The following is a 25,675-nucleotide window of genomic DNA, read 5'->3' on the forward strand; positions in this document are numbered from 1 at the left end:
CAGACACACCCATTAGGCAAAAGGAAGGAACAAAGTCCCAAGTGCATCCTTCCACGTATGCATCTTGCTTCACATTATAACAATCAATAGCCAACATTCACTCCCTGAAAGAAAGATTTTAAGTGTTTGATAAAGGGTACAACAATACGTCTGTACTTCTTGTGGCTGAAAATATAAGCGAAGAGTTTTTGTTAGGTGGTGGTGGATCCTCGAATCACTTCCACCTGTTGTTCAATTGCTCGTTAAACGATTAAACGGCCATCTAGCTCACACTAGAAACATTATTGCTACTTGAATGACGATAAGTCTGTATTTTGCATAAGACAAATGCATGAATAACCAAAATCAAAAGATACAGTACATGAAAAGGAAATAAAAAAGCAAAAGGAATGTGAGAAACCTTTTACGTTTTGGGCGAACATTTCCTCTAAGTGAAACTTCGACTTTACACCAGTTTACTCTACTGAATGGTGATGTAATGGTGTATGGTACTTCCCGTTTGGAGGTCATGGTTAAGTGAATTTTCAGCATATATTGTTCTTATAATCGTATAAATGGTTCAAAAGCAGACAGTCAATTCATATGAGAGAGAGAGAGAGAGAGAGAGAGAGAGAGAGAGAGAGAGAGAGAGAGAGAGAGAGAGAGAGAGAGAGAGAGAGAGAGAGAGAGTGTGAGTCTCTCTTTCTTACTAAAATATAAAAATGGCCCTTTCAATAATAATGTTGCCTACACCCTTATATGACTAAAATCATGGTCAAGATCTACTTAAAATATGTATATTATGACCAAATGTTAAAAAATCAACCATGAAACCAGAAAAAAAGTTTGACCCTTTTCTTAAAAATAAAGATGACATCTAAAGGAAAAAAAGGATAAAAATATTATAGGGTTTTGCAGATCTACAGAAAGTAATTACCAATATCTCTCTGGTCTTCAGGGAGAGCAACCAAAAGCTGCCACAATGAATCAGACTGATTTACGAGAATGTTTTCCCTTAATGTGTCCAAACATTTCATCAAGTCAGAAGTCTGAGCTACGTCAGCACCACAAGATATGCTCAAATCACATTTGTTTCCCCATAACGAAGCCTGAAATTTAAAAAAAAAAATGCATACAGGTTAGAGGTTAAATATATATCTAATTTTCTTGTTAAATCTTTTGCATACCTATCTTATGCATTGCTCTCTACACCATTCAAAAAAGGAACATATCTTTTTTAAAGAATCAAAACTTTTTAAAGGAATTTGTATTTTTCCTAATTATACAAACCTAAGTCCTCTACTATTGGAAAATAGAAAACAGAAAAGCTAGAACACGGCTGTTAAAAATTATATGGTGTCAACCAACGACAGGTAATCGCACATGCTCTCCAGAAGTTTAAGCCAATTATTTTTACAAATAATGAAGATATAGCGGTCTTTAAATGATGACGTCATCCTTACTGAATCGTCTGCATGACTGAGTTTGACAGAATCGGCTTTATGTGTTTATCTTTGCATATATATAGCGATTTTTTCACTTATGTTTCGAAATCTTGTATGTCTGGCAGAAATGGAAGGCATTGGTAGAGGGTAGGTGAACGAAAACTATGAGAACAGCAACCAGAGTTTCCAAAGACGTATAGAAGTTATAATACATTTTGTTTACTTGCAGTTCGAATGTACATTGTGTTTTCACAACATCCTCAGGAACCTTATAGCAAGGCCAATGTTACCTAAGGTCATAGAAAGAACAAAAAGTAAGCAGAGAGCAAGAAAAAAGAACCAAGAAGAGAGATAAATATGAATAAGAGTACAAAGCTGAAACATACTAAAACTGGCAACAATGAGAGGCCGCTGGCAACTCGTGACACCCTTACGCCAAGTGTAATAGTAAAATCAAAAATTTTAAGTAATTTTTATTTTTCCTAACATACTTACCGAGAACTACTTTCTTTGGAGTCACTTGTGATCTCTCTATCGACCAAGGTTTTCGCGCCGTTACCCCCTACTCCGTTCTCTACATAGGCCTACCCCCGCCGCCAAGGAATGCGCCCCGAGGGCAGGATCAGGGCAGGTCGCTGCCTCTCTGGGTCATTCTCCTCATTAAGTTCATTGTATTAGCCCAACCTGGCAATGGAAGGATGGCACTCGGGGAAGGAAGGGAGGGCCATTACCCGAAAGTAGTTCTCGGTAAGTATGTTAGGAAAAATAAAAATTACTTAAAATTTTTGATTTGTTCCAACATGAATACTTACCTCGAACTACTTTCTTTGGAGACTTATACTTTGGGAGGCGGGAGTTCTATTCTGACACTTGACTTGGCACGTAGGGCCTAGAGGGCTATGGAATGCGGGGGCCTATCAGAGTGCTGGAGTGATGGTAACTGCGCAACCTTACGCTATTATCTAAGACTCACCTCTTGAAAAATTCTTCTGACGATTTCCTCCGAAGTGTAGTCGCGAAGAATGTGTTCATCGTTGGGGACAGCCTGTAAACTCCTAAGAGGAGAGCCAGAGAGCGGGTAGGCGATAAGGAGGACTTCGCACTCGCTCCTATCGGAGGCTAGCCCTGCAAGTGCCTCTGGCCTCACCGCTACACTGCTTGGAGGGCGGCAATGACTGTCCCAATGGAGAACCCGTCCAAGGATTTCCTTGAATAATCCTTGAGGTAGTGGGCAGTAAAGGTTGACTGGTTCGACCAAGTGCCTGCCTGCAGGATCTGCCCCACCGCCATGTTTCTCTCAAAGGCCAAGGAGGTGCTCAGACCCCTGATGTCATGGGGCCGGGGAGTGCCTGGCACTGCCATTTTATCCTCTTCATAGGTTCTAGCGATGACTTGTCTCAGCCAGAAGGAAATGGTGTTCTTGGAAACTTGCTTCCTATTAACACCTGTGGAAACGAAGAGGTTTTTGATGCCTGGTCGGAGATGAGCTGTCCTTTCCAGGTATTTCCTGAGCATCCGTACTGGGCATAACCTCAAATCTTCTGTAATGCCTGTCTTGGGAATGGCAGGAATTGAGAAACCCTCAAACCTTGGGTCCCAGACTGCTGGGTTCTGAGTCTTAGCCACAAAGGAAGGCACGAACCTGAAGGATACTTCCTTCCACCCTTTGGAGTGAGAAACGTCGTAAGACAGACCATGGATCTCTCCCACTCTCTTAGCGGAAGCTAAGGCTAGAAAGAAAACGGTCTTGAGGGTGAGATCCTTGTCTCCGATATCTTTCAGGGGTTCAAAGGGCTAAGTCCCACCGGGGCACTCTACTCGCTTGAGGGGGGCAGGATTGCTCGAATCTCTTGATCAGCATCGCTATGTGTCTCGAGGCCCCCAGGTCGATGCCCTTCAGGAGGAAGACTTGGCCTAAGGCGGCTCGAACTCCTTTTATGGCTGGAATTGACATTCCCACTTTATCTCTAAGATACACCAGAAAATCTGCTATGTCCGGGACCGAAGCTTTAAGAGGTCTAATATGTTTCTCCGCACCACTTCGTGAAGGAGGCCCACTTCGCCTGGTATACCGCGGTCGAGGATCTCCTCAGGTATAGGGACATTCTCTTAGCTGTGGTGGCGGAGTACCCCTCCTTCTTCAGGAGCCGCTCGATAGTCTCCAGGCGTGAAGGCGAAGAGAGAGAGGGTTGTCGTGGAGCTTGAAGAAGTGCGGTTGGTGCAGGAGGTCTGACCTGGCGGGCAGAGGCTAAGGTGGTTGGCTCGCTAGGTCCTTTAGGTCCGCGAACCACTCTTTCTCCGGCCACCAGGGCGCTACCAAAGTCATCTTTAGGTTTCGGGCGGCCCTTACTCTGTTGAGCACCTGTCTTATCAAACGTGAAGGGGGGGAAAGCGTACACATCCAGGTTGTCCCACTTGTGCTGGAAGGCGTCTTCTAGGGCTGCATTCTGGTCTGGGACCGGGGAGCAATAGACCGGAAGTTGGGCATTGAGCTTTGTTGCAGAGAGGTCCATCACCGGGGAGCCCCAACGTTGAATGATGAGTTTGGCTACTTCTGGGTGTAGAGACCACTCTGTCCCCACTATTTGACCAATTCTGCTGAGGCCGTCGGCCAGAACGTTCTTCCTCCCGGGAATGAACCTTGCCAGCAGCACCACTTGCTGTTCGTCTGCCCAATTCAGGATGTCTATGGCGAGGTCGCACAGCTCCTTCGATCTCATGCCCCCTTGTTTCTTTATGTAGGCCACTACCGTGGCGTTGTCGCACATTAACGCCACGGTGTTTCCCCTTAGACGACTTGCAAAGTGAAGACACGCCTTCTGAACTGCTCTTAGTTCTAGGACATTGATGTGTAGGCGCTTTTATCTTTCCGACCAGGTACCCCGTGCCGTCTCTTCTAGAGGGTGGGCTCCCCACCCTTGGTTGGAGGCGTCTGTGAACAGGAGGTACTCGGGAGGACTGGACCCGAGGGGCATCCCCTTGAGGGAGTTTGACTGGCAGTGCCACCATTCCAGGGAGGTTCTCGTGTCCGGAAGGACTGGAATTAACGTTTTCTGCGAGTCCGTCTGGGACCAGAGGGTCTTGAGGTTCCATTGAATGGGTCTGAGCCTCATCCTCCCTTGGGGAACCAGTTTCTCCAATGAAACTAGGTGACCTATCAGTCTCTGCCAATCTCCCGCCCTCCTGGAGTGTTCTGACAGGAACGGCTGAATGATGTGCTTGAGGTTCCGTATCCTGTCCTGCGAGGGGAAAACTTTCCCCTGCACGGTATCCAACGTCATCCCCAAGTAGCCCATTCTGTTGGATGGGGTTAAGTTCGACTTCTTCAGATTGATTACAATCCCCAGATTCCTGCAAAACTGGAGGAGGCTTCTCCCTTGTTCCTCCAAGAGGGCCCTTGAGGTGGAAAGGAGCAACCAGTCGTCCAGGTACCTGATGAGGCGGATGCCCCGTTCGTGAGCCCACACGGAGACCGTCGCGAAGACCCTCGTGAACACCTGAGGGGCCGTCGACAGGCCGAAGCAAAGGGTCTTGAACTGCAGGATCTGGGGACCCCATTTTACCCGGAGGAACTTCCGACTCGACGGGTGGACAGGGATCTGGAAGTATGCGTCCTTGAGGTCGACAGTCATCATATAATCTTTCTCCCTCAAGGACAGCAGGACGGATTTTGGGGTGTCCATCTTGAAGTCCGTCTTCTTGACGAACTTGTTGAGGGCTGACAGGTCTATCACGGGTCTCCACCCCCCCGTTGCTTTCTCTACCAGAAACAGGCGGCTGTAGAAGCCTGGGCCTGGGAGAAGGACCTCTTCCATGGCACCCTTCTCCAACATGGAGGAAATCTCCTCTTGAAGGGCGGCCCTCTTCATCGGGTCCTTGGGGGCCAACCATTCTGTCTGGCTGGCTGGAATAAGAGGGGGTGGATCCGCTAGGAAGGGAAGCCTGTAGCCCTCCTTCAGGACGGACACTGTCCAAGGTTCCGCTCCTTGGGCCTTCCATGCTTGCCAATGTGGTCCGAGGCATCCCCCAACCCGAGGCTTGGGCGGGAGTAGGGGGTCTCTCCCTCTACCTTCTTCTAGAGGGGCAGCCTGACCTGCCTCTCCTAGAGGCGGAGTAACCCGACCTGAAGGAGCTAGACGAAGTTGGTGCTCCTCTGCGGGAGGGTTGAGGAGTTGTTGCCCAGGAGGAAGAGGGGGCTTCTCTCCTCGAAGTGCTGGGGGAGGCTTGAGATGTCACGGCGCTATCTGAGGCGGCCCTCCTGTAAGGAGGTCTCTTAGACGACGCAGGTCTGGGGACGTTGGCCTCCTTCCTCTTTGACACTTTCTCCATCAGGCTTTCAAGTTCTTTCATCGGGGACAGCGACTCACCCCACAAGGGAAGGCTACGTACGGCCCGGGCCTCCCTGTCTGGGATCTTCCTAGATAACTTGGCCAGGACCGTGTCTCGTTTACGGAGGACCCAGTTGGCCGTAAGGGTGAGTGCCTGATATGACAGGAACTTAAGCGTTTTCCCCCCGGAGGTAAGAAGGTCCCTCAGGAGGCTTTGCTGGTCAGGATCTTCGGGGTCGACGGAGGCTTGGACGTTTACTAACGTGGAGGCCCACCAGTCCAGCCATGAGGAGACGTTGACTAGGTCCCGCAACATCTCCTCCATCATGGCGGCCTCCGTAGGAGAGAAGCAAACTGGGGCTGAAGAGGCCCTTTCGTCTGAGCCGCCCTGACCTAGGACGTCCAAGGCCGGGTTCACTCTACAGGGGCCTGGGCGACGCCCTTCCGGTATATACACTTTTCCCTGAGATCTGAGGCCCTGGAGCAGTTTCGAGGCACTCTGGGATTTGGGGGCCTCGGCATTGCTGGCCACCAAGTTGTCTATGTACTCTTGCCCTAGTACTAGGTCTGGGGCAAGAGGAAGGGCCAGGGAAGACTTCGGAAGGGCGACGTGATGCGTAATCCTCAGGAGGCTTGACCTCCAGGAATCACCCCCCGGAGCCGAGGGTTCCGTAATCCCATGCTGCCTTCTGATGAGTCCCACTACTCTTCTATAGGCGGAGTCCTCCGTCGGGGAAGCTTCTCCTCCGTCAGCCGAGGCTTCGGCCTGGAGCGGGGGAGCCGGGTTGCTGGCAAGGCAGACCGGCCGTCTAGCTCTTGGGTCCAGGGGGGCAGTCCTGTACCGGTAGTGAGCTCCATAAGCGGGCGAGCTCGTCTCCGGATCCCGGGACAAGGCGGGTACCGCCGGCTCAGTGAGGGCTCTCGGTTGCCCTAAGGCTCTGGGAGCGGAGGTCACGGTCCCGGTGGGCTGACCCGACAACGGGAACCGTTCCTTTCTACTCGATGGCCGCACCAGCTGGGCTGGTTTGGCCAGGCTGCCTGTTAAGAAGCGCGTTTCCCCCCGCTGGGCGGGGTGAACCGGAGGCTTCGAGGACTTATGCCTTTTCGAGAGGTCTTTTCTGCGTGCCAGGTCGCGCGGTTCGAGGCTGTGCATAGTGGACGGCAGCCTAGTCGCACGTTCGCTGGACCGATGGTCTGGTGAATGCAGTGTCTTGGACTCTCCCGAAGGCACGTAGACCCAGGCGCCCCCGGGAGAAACACTTCTCTTATACTTACGAGACTGGGAGCGGGAGCGCTTTCTGCTAAATCGCGACCGTGACCTAGAGCGGGAATGCTCGCTCTCGGACAGCTCCCTTCGCCTGCGACGCTTCACCCTGACTTCTTCTTCGGAAGACGAATCAACCTCCGACGAGCCTGACGAAGCCACGTTCCCCGCGTAACTGCTGTTTGCGTGGCCCGCGGGGGATTTCTTCCGATGCTGGGTGCCCGAGATCGAGGGTTGGAGAAAGTCATCGGGGACCGCCGTGGGGATCGTCGGAAAAGAGTCCAGCCGTTCCATGCTAGGGAGCCAGGGGTCAAGGGCCACGTCCATTCTCAGTGGCGACCTCCCCGGTGTCTTCGGTAGCTTCCATCCGAAGGCATCGCTACTCGGACGGCGAACTTTAGCTTGGTTGTCCCCTGGCGGGGAAGAGCCCGACGCACCAGCCCACAAGGGCGGCGGGGACTCCGAGACTACAGCACTACCCCATAAGGGGTCCTCAGAGGACGCGTGGCCCCCCATCACAAGGCCTGATTCACCCGAAGCACTACCGGGCCCTTCGTTAGACCTAGAGGGGCCCGCCCTTGGTTCTTCCCTCGCACTGGGTTCCCTGGGAAGGACGCCTTGACCTTCCACAACACTAGAGTCTTCTTGCCCTCTCCTCTGCGAAGGAGACGAAGAAACCGAGGCCTCGTCGGACCGATCACTGGCCGACGGTAACGGAGATACGACACTAATCTTCCTGGGGGAACGCTTCGATGACTTCTTCTTTTTAGTACCGTAGCGTACCCACTGAATGTCGTCCCAACTTACGCACTCCGGACACGTGTCCGCGGAGGAGCAAACTTTCCCCCTACAGGAGAAACAAAGGGAGTGAGGATCTACCTCTGGCTTTGAGAGGAAAGCCCCACACGACTTCCCGGCTCTAGGCCCAGGGCTACGGCAAGCTTGATCCATAGTTCGCACATGAACGGCACAACACTAAGGGAGTTATTAAGTACACTGGGGACACACACAGGGTGAACGTACGGTAACACTTGAGAAGAACGCACTGTGAAAACGCAAGTCGCCACGCTGGGAACACGTGGAACACTAAACGCGCACAAAGGGTCGACAGAGACGAGAGCGAGGTGTGAACACCTCGCGACCAAGGAACTTAAATGAGGAGAATGACCCAGAGAGGCAGTGACCTGCCCTGATCCTGCCCTCGGGGCGCATTCCTTGGCGGCAGGGGTAGGCCTATGTAGAGAACGGAGTAGGGGGGTAACGGCGCGAAAACCTTGGTCGATAGAGAGGAGATCACAAATGACTCCAAAGAAAGTAGTTCGAGGTAAGTATTCGTGTTGGAACAACTTAGGTTTTAAATACCTTGTTTAGGGTGCGTTCACGTAGGAATAAACAATAAAAGTACAAAGTAAGGTTATCATAATAATCTTATCTTGATTGTATTAAAAAAAGAAGCAAAAATTTGGTGCAAATCTTTGGGAGCTCGTACCTCAAAAACATATTTATTCACACTTCAAGTACATTTTTCTCACTTATTTATTGTTCGATTTTAGAGAGAAAGATATCATTGAAAAGAGGAATAAAAATCCAACAATTTTATGTACCAGAATTTTGATTTTCCTTTTATCTTTTTTTTCACGAATATTATACATCTAGATGAAGAAAATAAAGAAGAAATTCATTAAAAAGAAAAGAAAAAGGAAAATAGAAAATCTGTATCACAGAATTATTCAATTTATAAAGAAGTTTTGATGGTATGATTTTCAAAACAATTGGTGTCATATTAGTGGAGAAAAATGTACTTAATGTTTTAAAATCATGATTTTTGCTAACATATAAAAAGGTTTTCGATCAAATTACTTGAAATTTTTATATGCTGAAGGTATCATATACTGTATGTCTAAAACATAAATAGAAATTGTGTATTTTGAATAATTAGAAAAAAAAAATTCATGGCATGGCGGATGGTCCCCTTAAGATAGCTTCTCAATGCCCTTACAGGACACAATAGGAGTTTATCAGGGTGTTCAGTTACTTCCTGAAGACTAGAAACTTGAAATGATGAAAATCTAGGATCTGTTGACGATGGATTTTGGGTTTTCGTAAAAATTCAAGGATAAAGCTTGGAGAGACCTCCCTCCAACCTCTTGAATATGCGATGTCGAAAAAAAGCCTGTGCAGCTCGATGACTGGTTTGGCTGACACCAAGGCGAGAAAGAATACTATCTTCAGGGTAAGGTCCATATCAGACCAATGCTTTATGCGGTCATCGGGCAAGCCCTCTTCAAGGCTCCAAGAAATTTAATCACATTTCAAGAAGGAGGGCTAATTTCAACTGGAGGATCAGATTCCTCAAAGCTCTGCATGAGCATAGAAATTTCTTTCAAGAAAGAAATATTTACCCTGTAAGTCTAAACACTTGGCTCAAGGCTGAGCGATAGCCTTTTACCTCAGAAAGAGTAGAGTTTTTCCCTGTGCAGGTAGACAAGAAGTCCACGATTATTCGAATAGAGGCCTCACGTGGAGATACCCCTTGAACGGCAACAACCACAAAAGAAGGCATACTTTGCCTGGTGGACTGCAGTCATCGATTTTCGGAGGCATCCAGACATCTGCTGGGGAATCTATTCTGAAGAAGTGTTTTAACTCTTTCTTTCTACCTTGTTTCCAGTATTGTTCTCCTGTCTGGTCTGCAGCAGCTGATTCTCATCTTAATTTGTTGGACAGGAAATTACGGTCTATTAAAATTTTTATTGAAGATCTAGAGATTAATCTCTGGCACTGTTGTTCAATTAGATTTTTATGCATGTTGTTCAATTAGATTTTTTTTATAAATCTGACCATCCTTTACATTCAAATCTTCCTGGAGAGTTCCATCCCCTTCGTAATACTAGGCATGCAGTTAATTTTAATAGTCAAGCCTTCTCCATCATGAGGCTCAGTACTACACAGTATTCTAGAAATTTTATTCCACTTGTGACCAAGTTGTGGAATGATCTTATTAATCCGGTAAAACTTCAAAAGTTCAAACTTGAAGCAAAAGTTTTTATGTTGAACAAGCTGACATAAGTGTTTTTATAGTTTATATATAAAATGATATTTTGATTATAAAATAAATTTTTTAATATACTTACCCGGTGAATATATAATAGCTGACGTCTCCGACGGCTCGACAGATTCCAAAAACTCGCGAGCGATCGCCGTGAAGGTTGCGGGTGTGACCACCAGCGCCGACTATCGGCCAGATACCGCATATACTTGTCAATTTCTCCAATTCTTCTCAGTCCGCTGGGTCTCTATCGGGGAGGAAGGGAGGGCCTTTAATTTATATATTCACCGGGTAAGTATATTCAAAAATTTATTTTATAATCAAAATATCATTTTTAAATATTAAACTTAGCCGGTGAATATATAATAGCTGATTCACACCCATGGTGGTGGGTAGAGACCAGTATTAATACAATAAAGGCGTATATGCTCAAGAGTTTTTTGACAATTATTTCATAAAAAACCAACTTAAGTATAGGTACCTAGTAAGGAAGCTGACTCTGATGATTACTTTGCCTCATTAGTCTGCTTTCCTCACGAAGCCCAGCCATCCTCTCAGGATGCTGAAAGACTCCCAGGAGCTGTTATATCCAGGGCGAACACCCCTATAACAGGACCTCATCAATACCCTTAATCTGGGCGCTCTCAAGAAACAACATTTTGACCACCCGCCAAATCAAAAAGATTGCGAAAGACTTCTTAGTCTCCCGTACAACCCAAAATAAGATTAAAAATTTCAAGAGTAGATTAAAAGGATATTGGGATTAAGGGAATGTAGTGGTAGAGCCTTCACCCACTACTGCACTCGCTGCTACAAATGGTCCCAGTGTGTAGCAGTCCTCATAAAGAGTCTGGACATCTTTCAAGTAATATGAAGCGAATACCGACTTGCCTCTCCAAAAGGTCGCGTCCATAATACTTTTAATGGATCTATTTTGCTTAAACGCTACTGAAGTTGCTATCGCTCTGACTTCATGAGCCTTGACTTTAAGTAAATTACGATCCTTCTCACTTAAATGAGAGTGTGCCTCCCGAATCAAAAGTCTAATAAATTAAGACCACGCATTCTTAGACATGGGCAAAGAGGGCTTTTTAACGGAGCACCATAAAGCCTCTGAACAACCTCGTAGCAGTTTAGCTCTGGATAAATAAAATTTAAGAGTTCTAACGGGGCACAGCACTCTTTCAACTTCATTCCCCACAATCTCAGAAAGACTGGGGATATCAAATGATTTAGGCCAAGGACGAGACGGAAGTCCATTCTTGGCCAAAAAACCAAGTTGAAGAGCGCATACTGCTTTATTAGTGGAGAAGCCGATGTTCTTGCTAAAAGCATGTATCTCACTAACCCTTTTAGCCGAAGCCAAGCACACCAAAAAAAAGTGTCTTGAGGGTAAGATCCTTCAGGGAGGCTGAATTTAATGGTTCAAACCTGTTTGACATAAGGAACCGTAGGACCACGTCCAAGTTCCAAGCAGGAGTCGAAATATGACGCTCCTTGGAAGTCTCGAAAGACTTAAGCAGGTCTTGGAGATCTTTGTTATTAGAAAGATCCAAACCCCTATGCCTGAAAACAGAAGCTAACATGCTTCTGTAGCCTTTAATGGTGGATGCAGAGAGGGAGCGACCGTTTCTCAGATAAAGCAGAAAATCCGCAATCTGCGCTACAGAGGCACTGGAAGAGGAAATAGAGGAGGACTTGCACCAGTCTCTAAATACATCCCATTTCGACTGATAGATCCTGATGGTAGAGGATCTTCTAGCCCTCGCGATCGCTCTAGCTGCCTCCTTCGAAAACCCTCGAGCTCAAGAGAGTCTTTCGATAGTCTGAAGGCAGTTAGACGAAGCGCGGGGAGGCTTTGATGAAATCTCTTTACGTGAGGCTGTCGCAAGAGATCCATCCGCAACGGCAGACTTCTTGGAACGTCTACCAGCCATAGAAGTACCTCTGTGAACCACTCTCTCGCGGGCCAGCGTGGAGCAACCAACATCAATCTGGTCCCTTCGTGAGAGGTGAACTTCTGCAGCACCTTGTTTAGGATCTTGAAAGGTGGAAAGGCATAAACGTCCAGGTGAGACCAGTCCAGCAGGAAAGCGTCTATGTGGGCTGCCTCTGGATCTGGAACTGGAAAGCAGTAAGTCGAGAGCCTCTTTGTCAGTGAAGTCGCAAAAAGATCTATGGTGGGTTGACCCCATGTCATCCATAGCTTCTCGCACACAGTCTTGTGCAACGTCCACTCCATGGAGATGACTTGTCCTCTTCTGCTGAGGCAGTCCGCCAAGACATTCATTTTTCCTTGCACAAATCTCGCCAAAGGAGGGATTTTACTTGCCTTAAATGGAGTTCCTTCTGATCCGTGGACCAAAGACCCGAGCATTCCAGACTGTCCAGTGGAGCTCCCTAACCCAAATCCGATGCATCTGAATACAACACATGGTTTGGGTTCTTGATCGCAAGAGAAAGACCTTCTCGAAGTCTGATGTTGCTGTCCCACCAAGTCAGACATGTCTAGACTGAGTTGGAGATTGGGAAAGAGATACTCTCTAAGCCCTTCTCCTTCTTCCAATGGTTTAGGTGAAATTGGAGAGGGCAGAGGTTGAGTCTCCCCAGAGAGATAAACTACTCCAGCGATGAAAGAGTTCCCACGAGGCTAGTTCAAACTCTTACAGAGCAACTGTTTTTCTCTTGCAAGTGAAGGACTTTTAACAGAGTTTGTTCCATTCTTGTGGGAGACGGAAAGGCCCGAAAAATCCGACACTGTATCTCCATTCCCAAATAAAGAATAGTCTGGGATGGGGTACTGTAAGTTACGACTTCTCTACGTTCACTATGAGACCTAGCTCCTTGGTTAGGTCTAATGTCCATTAGAGGCTCTCCAGACAGCGATTTAATGACGACGCCCTGATTAGCCAGTCGTCAAAATAAAGGGAGGCTCTGAATCCTCAAAAAATGTAGAAAGCTTGCTACATTTTGCAAGGGCCTTGTAAAAACAAGAGGAGCAGGAATGAGGCCGAAGTACAGTGCTCGAAATTGGTACATTACTTTCCCGTCCACAAACCTCAGATGTTGTTGAAAGTTTGGATGAATCGGGATGTGGAAGTATGCATCCTGAAGGTCGAGAGAGACCATCCAGTCGCCTTCCCTTACTGCTGCCAAGACAGATTTGGTAGTCTTCATCGTGAAGCTTGTCTTGACAATGAACACATTGAGCGCACTTACATCTTAAGTACTCCTGCAGTGAACGTGGCTGCCAGATCATTGGAGCCATCCCTGATAGCCTTGTTCCTGCAGTGAACGTGGCTGCCAGATCATTGGAGCCATCCCTGATAGCCTTGTTCATGCATGACATAATTGTACAGCAATACATTGACAGCTGGAGAGACCTTCTTACTTAAGGCTCCCAGGGACCAATCCAACAAATAAAAAACTTCAAACGCTCGAAAAAACTCCTAACAGGAGATGGTCTAGCTCTGAAGCCGACCATAAAATCTTGGAGCGTCTCATGGCTAGACGACGAGGAGAGTCCACAAGGCTTAAGAAGTCTCCCTGGGCAGAGGCAGGTACTCCCAAGCCGAGAACTTTTCCTCGAGCTTCTCCTGTGTCACACCAGATGCCCGAGCGACAAGCTAATCAAGAAGGAGGAAAAGCAAAAGCAGACTTTCCTAAACTTCTCCTGGATTCCAACCAGTCTCCCAGTAAGAGCATGGCCCTCTTGGAAGAACAAGAGAGAACTGACTTCGTAAAAGTAGGAGTCGAAGAAAGTCATGCCAAGAATAAACTCAGACGGCGGAGCAGCCGTTACAAAACGAGTAGGACAAAATTTCACTAAAGAAATTCATAATCAAAATACAAGGGATTGTTGGACCACCCTAGGTTACTCCTCTTCTGAATGACTCCCCAAAGGTACATTAGTTGAAAGGGGGTCATCAACTTCTTCAGAAGGCATATCATCTGATAAATCTAAAGTCTTGCGAGAAGGAGATTTATATTCAGAATGACGTGAAGGAAAAGCCTGACAGGCTACATCAACTTGTATATGAACAGAAGTTAAAGCTGGAGGGTCGATGTCACGCCGTGACTGCAGAGAATGTTATTCTACTACACGTCGTGACAGAAGTAACTGACGTTCAAACGTCCCGTAGTAACAGCGGTGACTGCTGTTCGATGCTATATCGTGACTACGATGACTGACCCTCGACGTCACGTCATGTCTACGGTGTCTACCGCTCAACGTCACGTCGTGTCTGCGGTGTCTGCATCTCAACGTCACGCTGTGACTGCGGTGGCTGACGTTCAAAGCGATCAAAGTTACATCGAGATTTATGCTCCGCATCTCGCTTAACAGCAAAGCTGTCACTAGAGATAACGTCAGCGTGGCGTAACAAAGCTCGTCTAGAAGGTTGAAGACCCGAATCACGTATCCCAGAACCGTGACGTACAAAAAGCAAAGGATCCTTTCGCACAGGAACAGGATCGAAAGCTTCTATTGAAGAAGAAAGCTTTAAAAGCATATCTTGCAAAACACTTAACTTCGGATCAACCTGTGACTGCGGTGGCTGACGTTCAAACGTCACGTAGTAAACAGCAGTGACTGCTGATCGATGCTATATCGAGACTACGGTGTCTGACACTCGATGTCACGTTGTGTCTACGGTGTCTACCGCTCAACGTCACGTCGAGTCTGTGGCAGAAACGTCTGTACATGAACGTCATCGCTATGAACGGGACTCTTATTATGACTACAGCTAGGACGTTGAACTTGTTCTGAAGGAACTAATAAACGTTTCAACCGTCTCGAAACTTTACGCCCAGGCTTTTAAAGAGACGAATCATCGGAAGACGAGGAGAAACTTCGTCTCTCCTGTCTTATGGCAAGGACGTGCTTGCCGAGCAACGTCTGATACCTTTGAGGGAACGTCTGTTCGTTGGTTTACACTCCTCACTCCCTTAGGTCCTACGACATTCCTTCTCCCTGGTGCAGGGAAGCCTGAAAGAGGTCTCGGACTAGGCAAGTGACAAGCACGAACAAACGAACCCTCCGCAACACAGAACATGTTTTTTGCACTTACTTCACTGATATTGCATTTTTTAATAATTTCACATTAGACATGAATAAAACTGATTTCTACCTGAAGCACGCAATTCTCCCTTACATCAAAAGGTTAGAATTGCGAAATGAGTCGTATAATGTAAGCACATTAGTACAAAATGAAACACACATGCAAAAATCAATAAACATATACATATATATCGAATAAAACGGAAATATATAAAGTTAAAAAGATCAGTGACTGGGGAGGAGACTAAACACTAGTTCACTAAGGACTACGTTTTCAATCTCTCACCGTACAGTGCCTTGGGACGAGAATAAAAACTAAAACGTTTTATCCTCTCTCCCCGTACAGAGACTTGGGACGAGAGTAAAAAACTGAATCGAGAACAACGTTACTCGCTCCCAAACTCCTTGTACAGAGACTTGGGACGAGAATAAAGATCGGATCGTTCTCTCTTTCTCTCTCTCTCTCTTGTCACTCACAAGAGAATAGCCCACTCACCCTTCGTCAATAACAGGTTATTTGACTAAAGGAAAACACTGAAAGGACTAAGAAATTGAAAATTAACAAGTTCCTTTAAATTAGTATCTAAAACACTTCAGTTTGAAAGAAGAATGAACAAAACGTCAAAATTGATTTACTCTTTCTGCAAAGTGAAACCGTGATTCTCCCTTTCTCTTCTATCGTAACGATAGAGCGCAAACTGCGTAGCATAAATAAACCAAACGTTAGTTCATCTTTGAAAAAACAGCACAAAGACTATTCAAAGAATATATTTCTTAAAATATCTTCTAAAAAATATTCATCTCATCACTCTTACAGAGCAACTGTTTTAAACTAAACAAAAATAAAAGTTGAATGGGCTCAACGTTGTTTAACTTCGTTTTCCAAGTTAGGACCGCCTACAAAGAATAGGTAAAGGCCGCATATAAACAAAAACATAAAATTTATCTTGATGTTTAGTATAAATGGAAAGCTAATCGAAGAGGCCTAATAAAGGCGGGTGAGATATAAAATATAAAATATATAGAGGTAAATCTATAAATATCAACAATAATTTATAAAGTGATAAAATAATTACTAAAAGCCTTTAACACACTTCCGTACACTGAGGGAAGGGTCGGCCATCTTTTCTCTATGGAAAAACCAGAGATTAAAAAAAAAAGCAAGGGCAAAACACTTTTCCTCTCCTTTCAAAAGCATTTCTTTTGAAGATAGTATTGAATAATCCAACACGGCGAAAGCAATAAAACCAAAACCAAGTACTTCACCAATTCGGTCGAAAACTCGAGGTCATAAAGCGAGCGGAACCAACTTGTCGACAAGACCGACAAAGAAGAACTGGAGAAATTGACAAGTATATGCGGTATCTGGCCGATAGTCGGCGCTGGTGGTCACACCCGCAACCTTCACGGCGATTGCTCGCGAGTTTTTGGAATCTGTCGAGTCGTCGGACACGTCAGCTATTATATATTCACCGGCTAAGTTTAATATTTAAAAATATCTGTTTTAATGTTGTTCTTGTTTTTAAAATATTTTATTTTATTTGTTCATTACTTCTCATATCATTTATTAATTTCCTTATTTCCTCTTCTCATATCGTTTATTTATTTTCTTTCCTCACTGGGCTATTTTCCCCTCTTGGATCCCTACGGCTTATAGCATCTTGCTTTTCCAACTCGGGCTGTAGATTAGCTAGTAATACTTACAATAATAATAAAAACCTGCAATGCACCATGGCCGCAAAACATGAGCCACAATATGACAAGGGAATACTGTTTATACAGTATACATATACAGTATGTATGTATGTGATATATATATATATATATATATATATATATATATATATATATATATATATATATATATATATATATATATATATACATATATATATATATATATATATATATATATATATATATATATATATATATATATATCTATCTATATATATATATATATATATATATATATATATATATATATATATATATCTATATATCTATATATATATATATATCTATATATATATATATATATATATATATATCTATATATATATATATATATATATATATATATATATATCTATATACATATATATATATATATATATATATATATATATATATATATATAGATAGATATATCTATATATATATATATATATATATATATATATATAGATATATATATATATATATATATATATATATATATATATATATATATATATATATATCTATATGTATATATATATATATATATGTGTGTATATACTGTGTGTGTATATATATATATATATATATATATATATATATATATATGTATGTATGTATGTATGTATGTATATATATATATGTATATATATATATATATATATATATATATATATATATATATATATATATATATATATGTATGTGTATATATATATATATATATATATATATATATATATATATATATATATATATATATATATATATATATATATATATATATATATATATATATATATATATATATACACTGTATATATATATATATATATATATATATATATATATATATATAAAAATATATATATATATATATATAATATATAAAAATATATATATATATATATATATATATATATATATATATATATATATATATATATATATATACAGACAGTAATACCTTGAGGTACGAGTTTAATCCATTCCGGGACCAAGCTCATATTTCAATTTGCTCGTATCTCCGATGAATTTTTCCCATATAAAATATCTAAAAACAAATTAATCCGTTCCCACCCTCTGAAAAAAAACCTAAAAACAGTATATTACAGAGGAAAAACATTTTCTTAATGGTTGTAATCAACATCCTATGCTAACAAAATTACAAATAGCTATGAACTGGTTATGAAATGTAACATTATTAGGCAGTGTGTGGAGGAGGAGGAGGGAGAGAGGACGGGGAGGAGAGAGACTTGATGGCAACACGTTCGGTACGTAACATAACCTTAACTTTAAATTCAACTTAAATGAAATTCAACTTTAAATTTAACTTGAATAAAACTAGCTTAGAGTACACACACTTAGAAATAAAATGTTAATCTTACGTTACACTTAACTTTATCCTTCATTTTGTTTTCATTTTAATTTTGGCTCTTTTTGCCTCGCTTTCTCCTGCACTTTTTGTCTTGCTTTCACCTGCACTTTTTGACGGCCTTTTTAAAAGAAACCTATTTAAGGATGTTTCGAAAATGACGCACGCAAGTGTCGTCACACAAGGCTAACGCACGACCACTCGCCAACTTGTCTGGGTTCCTCTTTTCCATAAAATTAGAAAACTCCAGCCACTTCGCTAACATGTCTTTGATTTCTGCCGTAGAAAGGCGGCCCTCGTCATCCACCTCCTCCTCGCTACTGAGCTGCTGCAACACTTCCGAATGTTGCATCTCCTGGAGCTCGATCAATTCCTGTGTCGTTCACATCTTCCTGATACTCCTCGACAATGTCATTCATGTCTTCCTCGTCTTACCTCCAGCCCCATGGACTTTCCAAGAGACACGATTTCTTCCATCACAACAGGTTCGGGGTCATCAGGGTCTGTCGTATCGAACCCTTCAAAGTCCCTCTCAGCGACGTAAGCTGGCCACAATTTCTTCCACGCTGAATTAAGAGTTTGTTTTGTGACACCCTGCCATGCATCGTCAATAATTTTCAAACAATGCACGATGTTAAAATGTTCCTTCCAAAATTCCCGAAGGGTGAGATTGGTGTTATCTGTGATATTGAAGCATTTCTTTAACAAATGCTTCGTGTACAGTTTTTTAAAGTTGGAAATAACTTGTTGGTCCATGGGCTGGAGGAGTGGCATGGTGTTGGGCGGGAGATAAAGGACCTTGATGAACCTGAATTCATCAAGAATGTCCTCTTCGAGACTAGGAGGGTGACCAGGGGCATTGTCAAAAACCAAGAGACATTTCAATGGCAGGTTTTTCTCCAAATATATTTTGACTGCCAGACCAAAGCACAGATTAACTCATACTGTGAAGAAATGCCGGGTAACCCAAGACAGCATTAGCTCGCCACATCACTTGCAGTTTTTCTTTCAAGATCCTTTGGCTCTTGAAAGCACGTGGGTTTTTCGAGTGGTACACCAGCAGTGGCTTGACCTTACAGTCACCGCTGGCATTGGCACACAAGGCTAGAGTTAACCGATCCTTCATGGGTTTATGGCCCAGTAGTCGCTTCTCCTCTGCCGTGATGAAAGTCCTCCTGGGCATCTTCTTCCAGAAAAGGCCAGTTTCATTGCAGTTGAAGACTTGATGGGGGATGTAGCCATGTTGGGCGATAACCAAAGCAAAGGTTGTGACGAAGTCCGCCGCAGCTTTCGCGTCGGAACTTGCTGCTTCCTCATGCCTCACAACCGAATGTATCCCAGTCCGTTTCTTGAAATTATCAAGCCAGCCATGACTGGCTTTGAAGGTTTCCGCTGGCGTCGAAGTCTCTCCTTTCTCGGCTGCTTGCTTCCTTTTCAAGTCATCATAGATTCTACTGGCCTTCTCGCATATGATCGTTTCGGTCACGCTATCTCCCGCCAACTGCTTCTCTTTTATCCAGATCAAAAGAAGCCTCTCCATCTCGTCGTGAATATCACTACATAGCTTGGAAAGGATGGTTACTCCTTTGGAAGGCTTGGTGTTCTTTATAGCATCCTCCTGCTTGAGGATGGTACATATAGTCAATTTACTCCTCTCATAATGCCGCGCCATCTCAGTCACTCTTACGCCACCTTCATATTTTGCGATTATTTCATGCTTCATCTCCATTGTCATCATATGCTTTTTCTTCTCACTACCCTTGTTTGCACTCGCTTACTTTGGACCCATTGTTTATTTAATGAATTATGCACTGATTCACGCAAAAAACACGTAATAAAACAAAACAATACGGCCGATGGTAGGAGATAACTTTACGCGACAGAGATGCGACGGGAAAGACCGATCGATGCTGTCCTCGTGAGCAGCCTTTCGCACACGTGGCCATCTGGCGGCAGCATAGGGAACTACTGTACAGTCATACCTCTCTTCCCGAAAGATTCTGCTTACGAAATTTTCAAGCTATGAAACAAGATGCGAATATTTTTATGACTCACTTTACGAAAGATGTTTCACTTTCAGAAGAGATTTGCCAGCCAGGCCGAGAATAAAATAGTGACCCATCACAGAGTTGAAGAAAATGGGTTCAAACAGAAAATGTAGCTGTAGTCTATAATACGGGTAACTATAATATTACAGTATTATGTAGTATTGTATTATTTTCTATTTATTATTACATTATGTTGTAATAACTACTTAATTTACATGTATGAACATTTAGTTTAGGTATATTGAATGGTTCAATTGTATTTGGCTGTACAGTATTTCATTGTGGTTATACTGTTGCTTTATAATGAGATTTAATGTGGTGTTTTGTAGGGTTTGGAACAAATTAGGCAATTTGCAAGTGAAATGTGAGTCACAACACAAAAAAAATCACTGTACGAAAGCCACTCCAAAAATAATTAATTTTGTGTTGTGAGATTGCTGTACCTCGTATCTCAAATTTTTCCTTGTATCTCAATTTTCTCATATGTTGGGTCGCTCGTATCTCAAGGTATTACTGCGTGTACATATATATATATATATATATATATATATATATATATATATATATATATACTGTACAGTATATATATATATATATATATATATATATATATATATATATATATATATATATATATATATTTTATGTACATTGTTTTAGGTATGTAATATGTAAGGACCTGATGGGTAGGGATGTAGGGTAAAACAAAAAATCAGAAAATCAGCTGTCCGCTGATGAGGATTGGCACTGTGACTTGTAAGTATGACTAATTCAAGTAAATTTAAAACCTGGGCAGGGAAAATACTTGTACATATATAAAAGATGTTACAAATTTGACTAACACTACAAAATAGACTACGGAAGGTAGCGTTACATTCAAACACCTACTAAAAAATCCCCTTGTATTCAATTAAGGGCAGAACATGAGGGAAAGTCATTGCAAGAATATCTATCATTTAATGTTTATGTCATTAAAGACAATAGCTCTAGACAAATATATTCAAGAGGAAAATGACATTCAGTACTATATATCTTTATCAGTAAAAATTTTCAGAGCCCAAATTAGTTTATTCTATATTAAACACTTTAGCTCTTACCTCTAATAACTGAATAAAATTTTGCTTTAACAGCTGATGAGTAAGCGTAGGGAGTATATTCAACAGAGAGATGATATGTGCAGCTAGTGATTCCACAGCTTCCTGCGAATCTGTGAGGCTTTTCTCTTTCAGATCTTGGAATGGGTCATGATTCTGAAGAGCATCACTGTAAAGAAATTTTTTAAATAGTATTGCATGACTGAGTGATGTGCTTTATACAAATTTCAAGTTACAGTTAAAATTCAGACTTCAGATTTAAAACTGTTCTTATACTGCATTATAAAGTTCTGCATGATGTCAAGTGAAATGTTTCAAATATATTTTTGTTGAAATCAGAATTCCATCAAAATTTCATACTTAACCCCTTCGATACGATGACATCATTATAGATAAAAAACATGCCTGGGAATACAGACAGTGATGTCCGTATGCTGTACGTCATTATTATCATCATTTTTACAATCTAAGCTTTAAATTTAAACCATAAGGAGGTTAAATTACTTGTATATCCTACAAATGAGTAAAGCACATGGCCGTATATCATAAACAGTTCACACTCGGGAAATTTCACTAAAATATCTCCTCCTCTCCCTTTCTCCCTGATATCAGCCCCTCCTCCTTTCTTCTTCAGCCAACCAACAAAATCTTTGGCATTATGTAAGAGCTATTTTAGTAAGTTTTTGTTTCCATAAAGAATAACATCTCTTTCTAGCTAATGGAGACATTCGCTACCTGAGGCATTACTCAAACTACCCCCTAACACCCACAGCTTAGAGACGTAGGGATTCTCACATCTCAACTTACCACCAACTGTCTTCATTCATGATTGTGTAAGGTCTATTTAAGTGTATTCGTATGTTGGCATATGTGTTCAAATCACACAAAAATTACTACGTAGCTCTTCAAACATCATCGTTTCTCCATCTATTACTCTCACAAGTCCCACCCATGTCACCAAAATGTTTTACCAGTAATGCAAGTTGTTGACTTACGAGATTTTTCTTTTTCTTATTTTATTCTTTTTTTTTTTAACAATCATTCCAACAAAATATCATCATCATAATGTCTTATATATTTCATGTTAGTATTGTTCATTGTTTTCGTAAGTAAAAGTTATCCTACTGTCATTATTTCCATTTTATGCAGTATTCGTCGTGTTCTCACACGTGGTCTCTATTTCCAAGCTCGTGAAATACCAAAAACCGGAATTATCCAGTTCATAGTGACAGTCACACGCAAGATGGAATGACAAGCAAACAAACAAACATTATGTCAAAAGAACTAAATTTATATTACATGTGTGTGTGTGGGGGTGGGGGGAAATAGGTTTCTTTTGCAATCAGTGTTTTGTTTATCATATACCTTTTAAAGGAAACAACTGGATATTTTAATTATATTTCTGTATAACGTAAAGTCCATTATAACTGTTAAGTAGTTTTTAATACCTTTCAACGGCTATTTGCTTTGGAATTACTGTATGCCAAATTCGATGCATTCCTGCCCGGATAGTAATGGTGGCCCTTGTGGTACCTTCATGAGCAGAGTAGAAGTGGATCCTTACCGAAGAAAAAGATGTTTGGTGGAATCTCTATGTGGGTATTGTAGGGAGTGTTCATCCTCTCAGTGCGATAGATATCATTCCTGTCAGAAGAAGCAAGCTAAGAGAGATCACTCTCCTCCTCCTCCTCCTTCAGGTAGTGAGAAGAAACAAAGGGTAGGTTCAGCGATGAACATTATCTCCCCACCAAAGTTTCTGTAATGGAGAACATGGCCAAAATTTCTTGACATGTTGTTTCCTAGTTAGTAATGTGTAATATGAAATTGAACCAGTTCTTATCGCGGATCCCCTGGCTACGGCAGCTTCACTCTCTGAGCCAGATCCGCTTGATGCTTCAATACCAGATTATACTGTTATGTCTAGATCCCCCTCACCCCCAATGAGTGAGCTGAGTGGGGATATGTATTTATCAGACTACGAAGTAAGATGTTCACCCCTATAGAAGTGTCTCCCATTAGAACAGTTAAAGCAGCACCTTGTTCCAGGAAGGACCTTAGAGTTGAGCTTGGCATTTCCCCTCATACAGAAGCAGCCTTATTGGAAGATACTGATTACCAGTTTCCTACTCGTACTAACGAGAAAGGCTTGCCTCGTACACCTAGTGGTCCTTGGCAGTAAACTCCTCCAAAGAGCGCTCGGAATGAGTCAAGAGATTTGACATCTCTTTACAGTACTACGAGAGTGGTCAGACCGCTTGGGCTATGTCCCCCTTACCAGAGTTGGCAATACAGTACCTTCATGTTCCAAGCAGGCTTCTCCTTCTAAGCTTTCTAAGCGGGGATGTTAAGTGTAACTATTCCTGCCATTCCAAGATATTCTTCCAAGAATACCATCAGGATTCATAAATTTGAACGTGCTGACATAACCAGATATGATGATGTCACTATATGCTTTACCTCCTCTGTCCGTGAGGTTACTCGCCTGCAGCCTAGAAAGGGTGACGCGTACAAGCAAGTTGTCACCCGTAAGCGTCGTGACGTCACCGAACACACCGCCATCTTGACGCATGGGAATATTCCTCTGCATCATGATGATGCTATAAAACAATGTAACTATACATCCATCTGATGTTATAGAGGATGTAATAAACCATCTTCACATAAATCCAAAGTTCCACCAGAGTTTTATAGGCTCTCGGCCAGGAACCAATGAGATAGAACTTCACCCTACGCAAATAAGAACCCTGTGCCTTATGCTAGAAACAAACCCATTAATTGTTCAAATAGACTCTGTCCTTGCACTCGGTCTGACGATTATGATTATCAGGATAAGAATTTTTTGGAATGCTATACTTCTTCAAAAAATTCTTTACAGAAAGTGGATAAGGGACAGGGAAAGTTTCCCCCCTTCCTGAGGATCACTCCCACACTGGATGTAGAAGAGCGGATCGGCAGAAGACGTAGATAAACATGGCCCTCGCTGTAGGTGTTCAAAATGGCAGAGTACCGAGATCTCTTTTGCCTCGTAAAGAGAGTTCCAAGAGATGCTTCAACTCCTCTGCTCCCAAATCAGGATATAGAGATGAACGCTCTTATGATGGGAGCAAACTAGACCCCTCCCATTCCTTCTCTGTCTCCTCTTCCCTTATTACTCATGGAAAAAGAAGGATGTTGGAGGAAGATTAAAGAGCTCTCTTAAGACAGAACTTTCTCACCAGGATATCATCACTACTGATGATTCCCAGAAAACCTTTTGGCATGCATGAGTACAAACTCTACTGCTGTACTTCCCTTTGAGGCCCCAGTATTATGGTCGAAAGCCTCTCACTTGATTAAGATCATGAGCCTAATCCGCCACTCAAGAGGTTTAGATGAGCCTCCCTTAGCGCAGATGGTAATATATGGTGCGGCATCGACGATATCTTCCCATAATCGCAGAAATCGCACAGCCCCAGACTTACGTTTGACGTGGCCTTTTCCAACCTGACAAAGGACACACTTGAGTTTTTGAACTCTCAAGTCTCCGCTGCTGAAAACTCGTTGAAAGCAACTAGATCATCGAAACTTCGGCCACACCATTGAAGATTTTATGTCAACTCTGGTGCTTTTCAGAGAACTCTTCCCATTGACCCAGATGTGGCCAACAAAGTACCTTCAGTTCAGGCGGAAAAGCTGCTGAACTTAACAGCCCCGATTTCAGCTTCTGAATTGGCAAACATGGAGTTAGCAGCCATGTCAGTCATTTAGACCTGCTCATGGATAGACCACTGGTCTGGGGTACTCCCTTGCTTTGCCGATTCGAGGAACTTCAAGGATGAGACTGTAGTGGAGGATTTCACTGAACTCTCAAGATCTGGTGCTAAGGCCAGAGTTCCTCCTCCACCAAAACGTTTTTCTTCGGGAAAATTGTGTTCTGAAGAGGGACATTACTGTCTTAGCGAAATGCTTTAGACTGCTAGCCCCTAGAGATGCTACAATTCTTAGGAAGTCTGACCTTATTAATTCTCCTTCTCAGAGAAGAGGAGGGCAATTTTACCATTTTTAGTGATGCGAGAAGTATCCTACAAGCTTTAGAAGTTTTTAATTCCAGTAACCCTTTAGTTTTAAAATTTTAAATTGGCTTCTACTTATTGGCCTGAAAGATATAACAGTTCGATTTTTCTGGATTCCGGCACACTTAGGTGTGTCTGGAAATGAAGAGGCAGATTCACTGGCAAAGAATGCTGCAGCCGGGTTGCTACCAAGAAGGTATCCCATTCTCTGTAATGATTTTTTTACTGAAAATTAAAATTTTTTTTTATAATAATTAGCAATA

General features: G+C 42.8%; 1 protein-coding gene across 1 annotated transcript in view; it reads right to left on the bottom strand.

Moving 5' to 3' along the window:
• Positions 1–25,675, bottom strand: part of LOC137615342 (damage-control phosphatase ARMT1-like) — a 98,717-nt gene that overhangs the window by 26,487 nt on the left and 46,555 nt on the right. Inside the window, exons 5-6 of the mRNA XM_068345144.1 lie at positions 21,364–21,529; positions 917–1,088 (exon numbers count right to left, since the gene is read on the bottom strand). Of these exons, the coding sequence (XP_068201245.1) occupies positions 917–1,088; positions 21,364–21,529 (338 nt within the window). The remainder of the gene's footprint in view (positions 1–916; positions 1,089–21,363; positions 21,530–25,675) is intronic.

Source organism: Palaemon carinicauda, chromosome 21, assembly GCF_036898095.1.
Source record: "Palaemon carinicauda isolate YSFRI2023 chromosome 21, ASM3689809v2, whole genome shotgun sequence".
NCBI classification, from domain to species: Eukaryota; Metazoa; Arthropoda; class Malacostraca; order Decapoda; family Palaemonidae; genus Palaemon; species Palaemon carinicauda.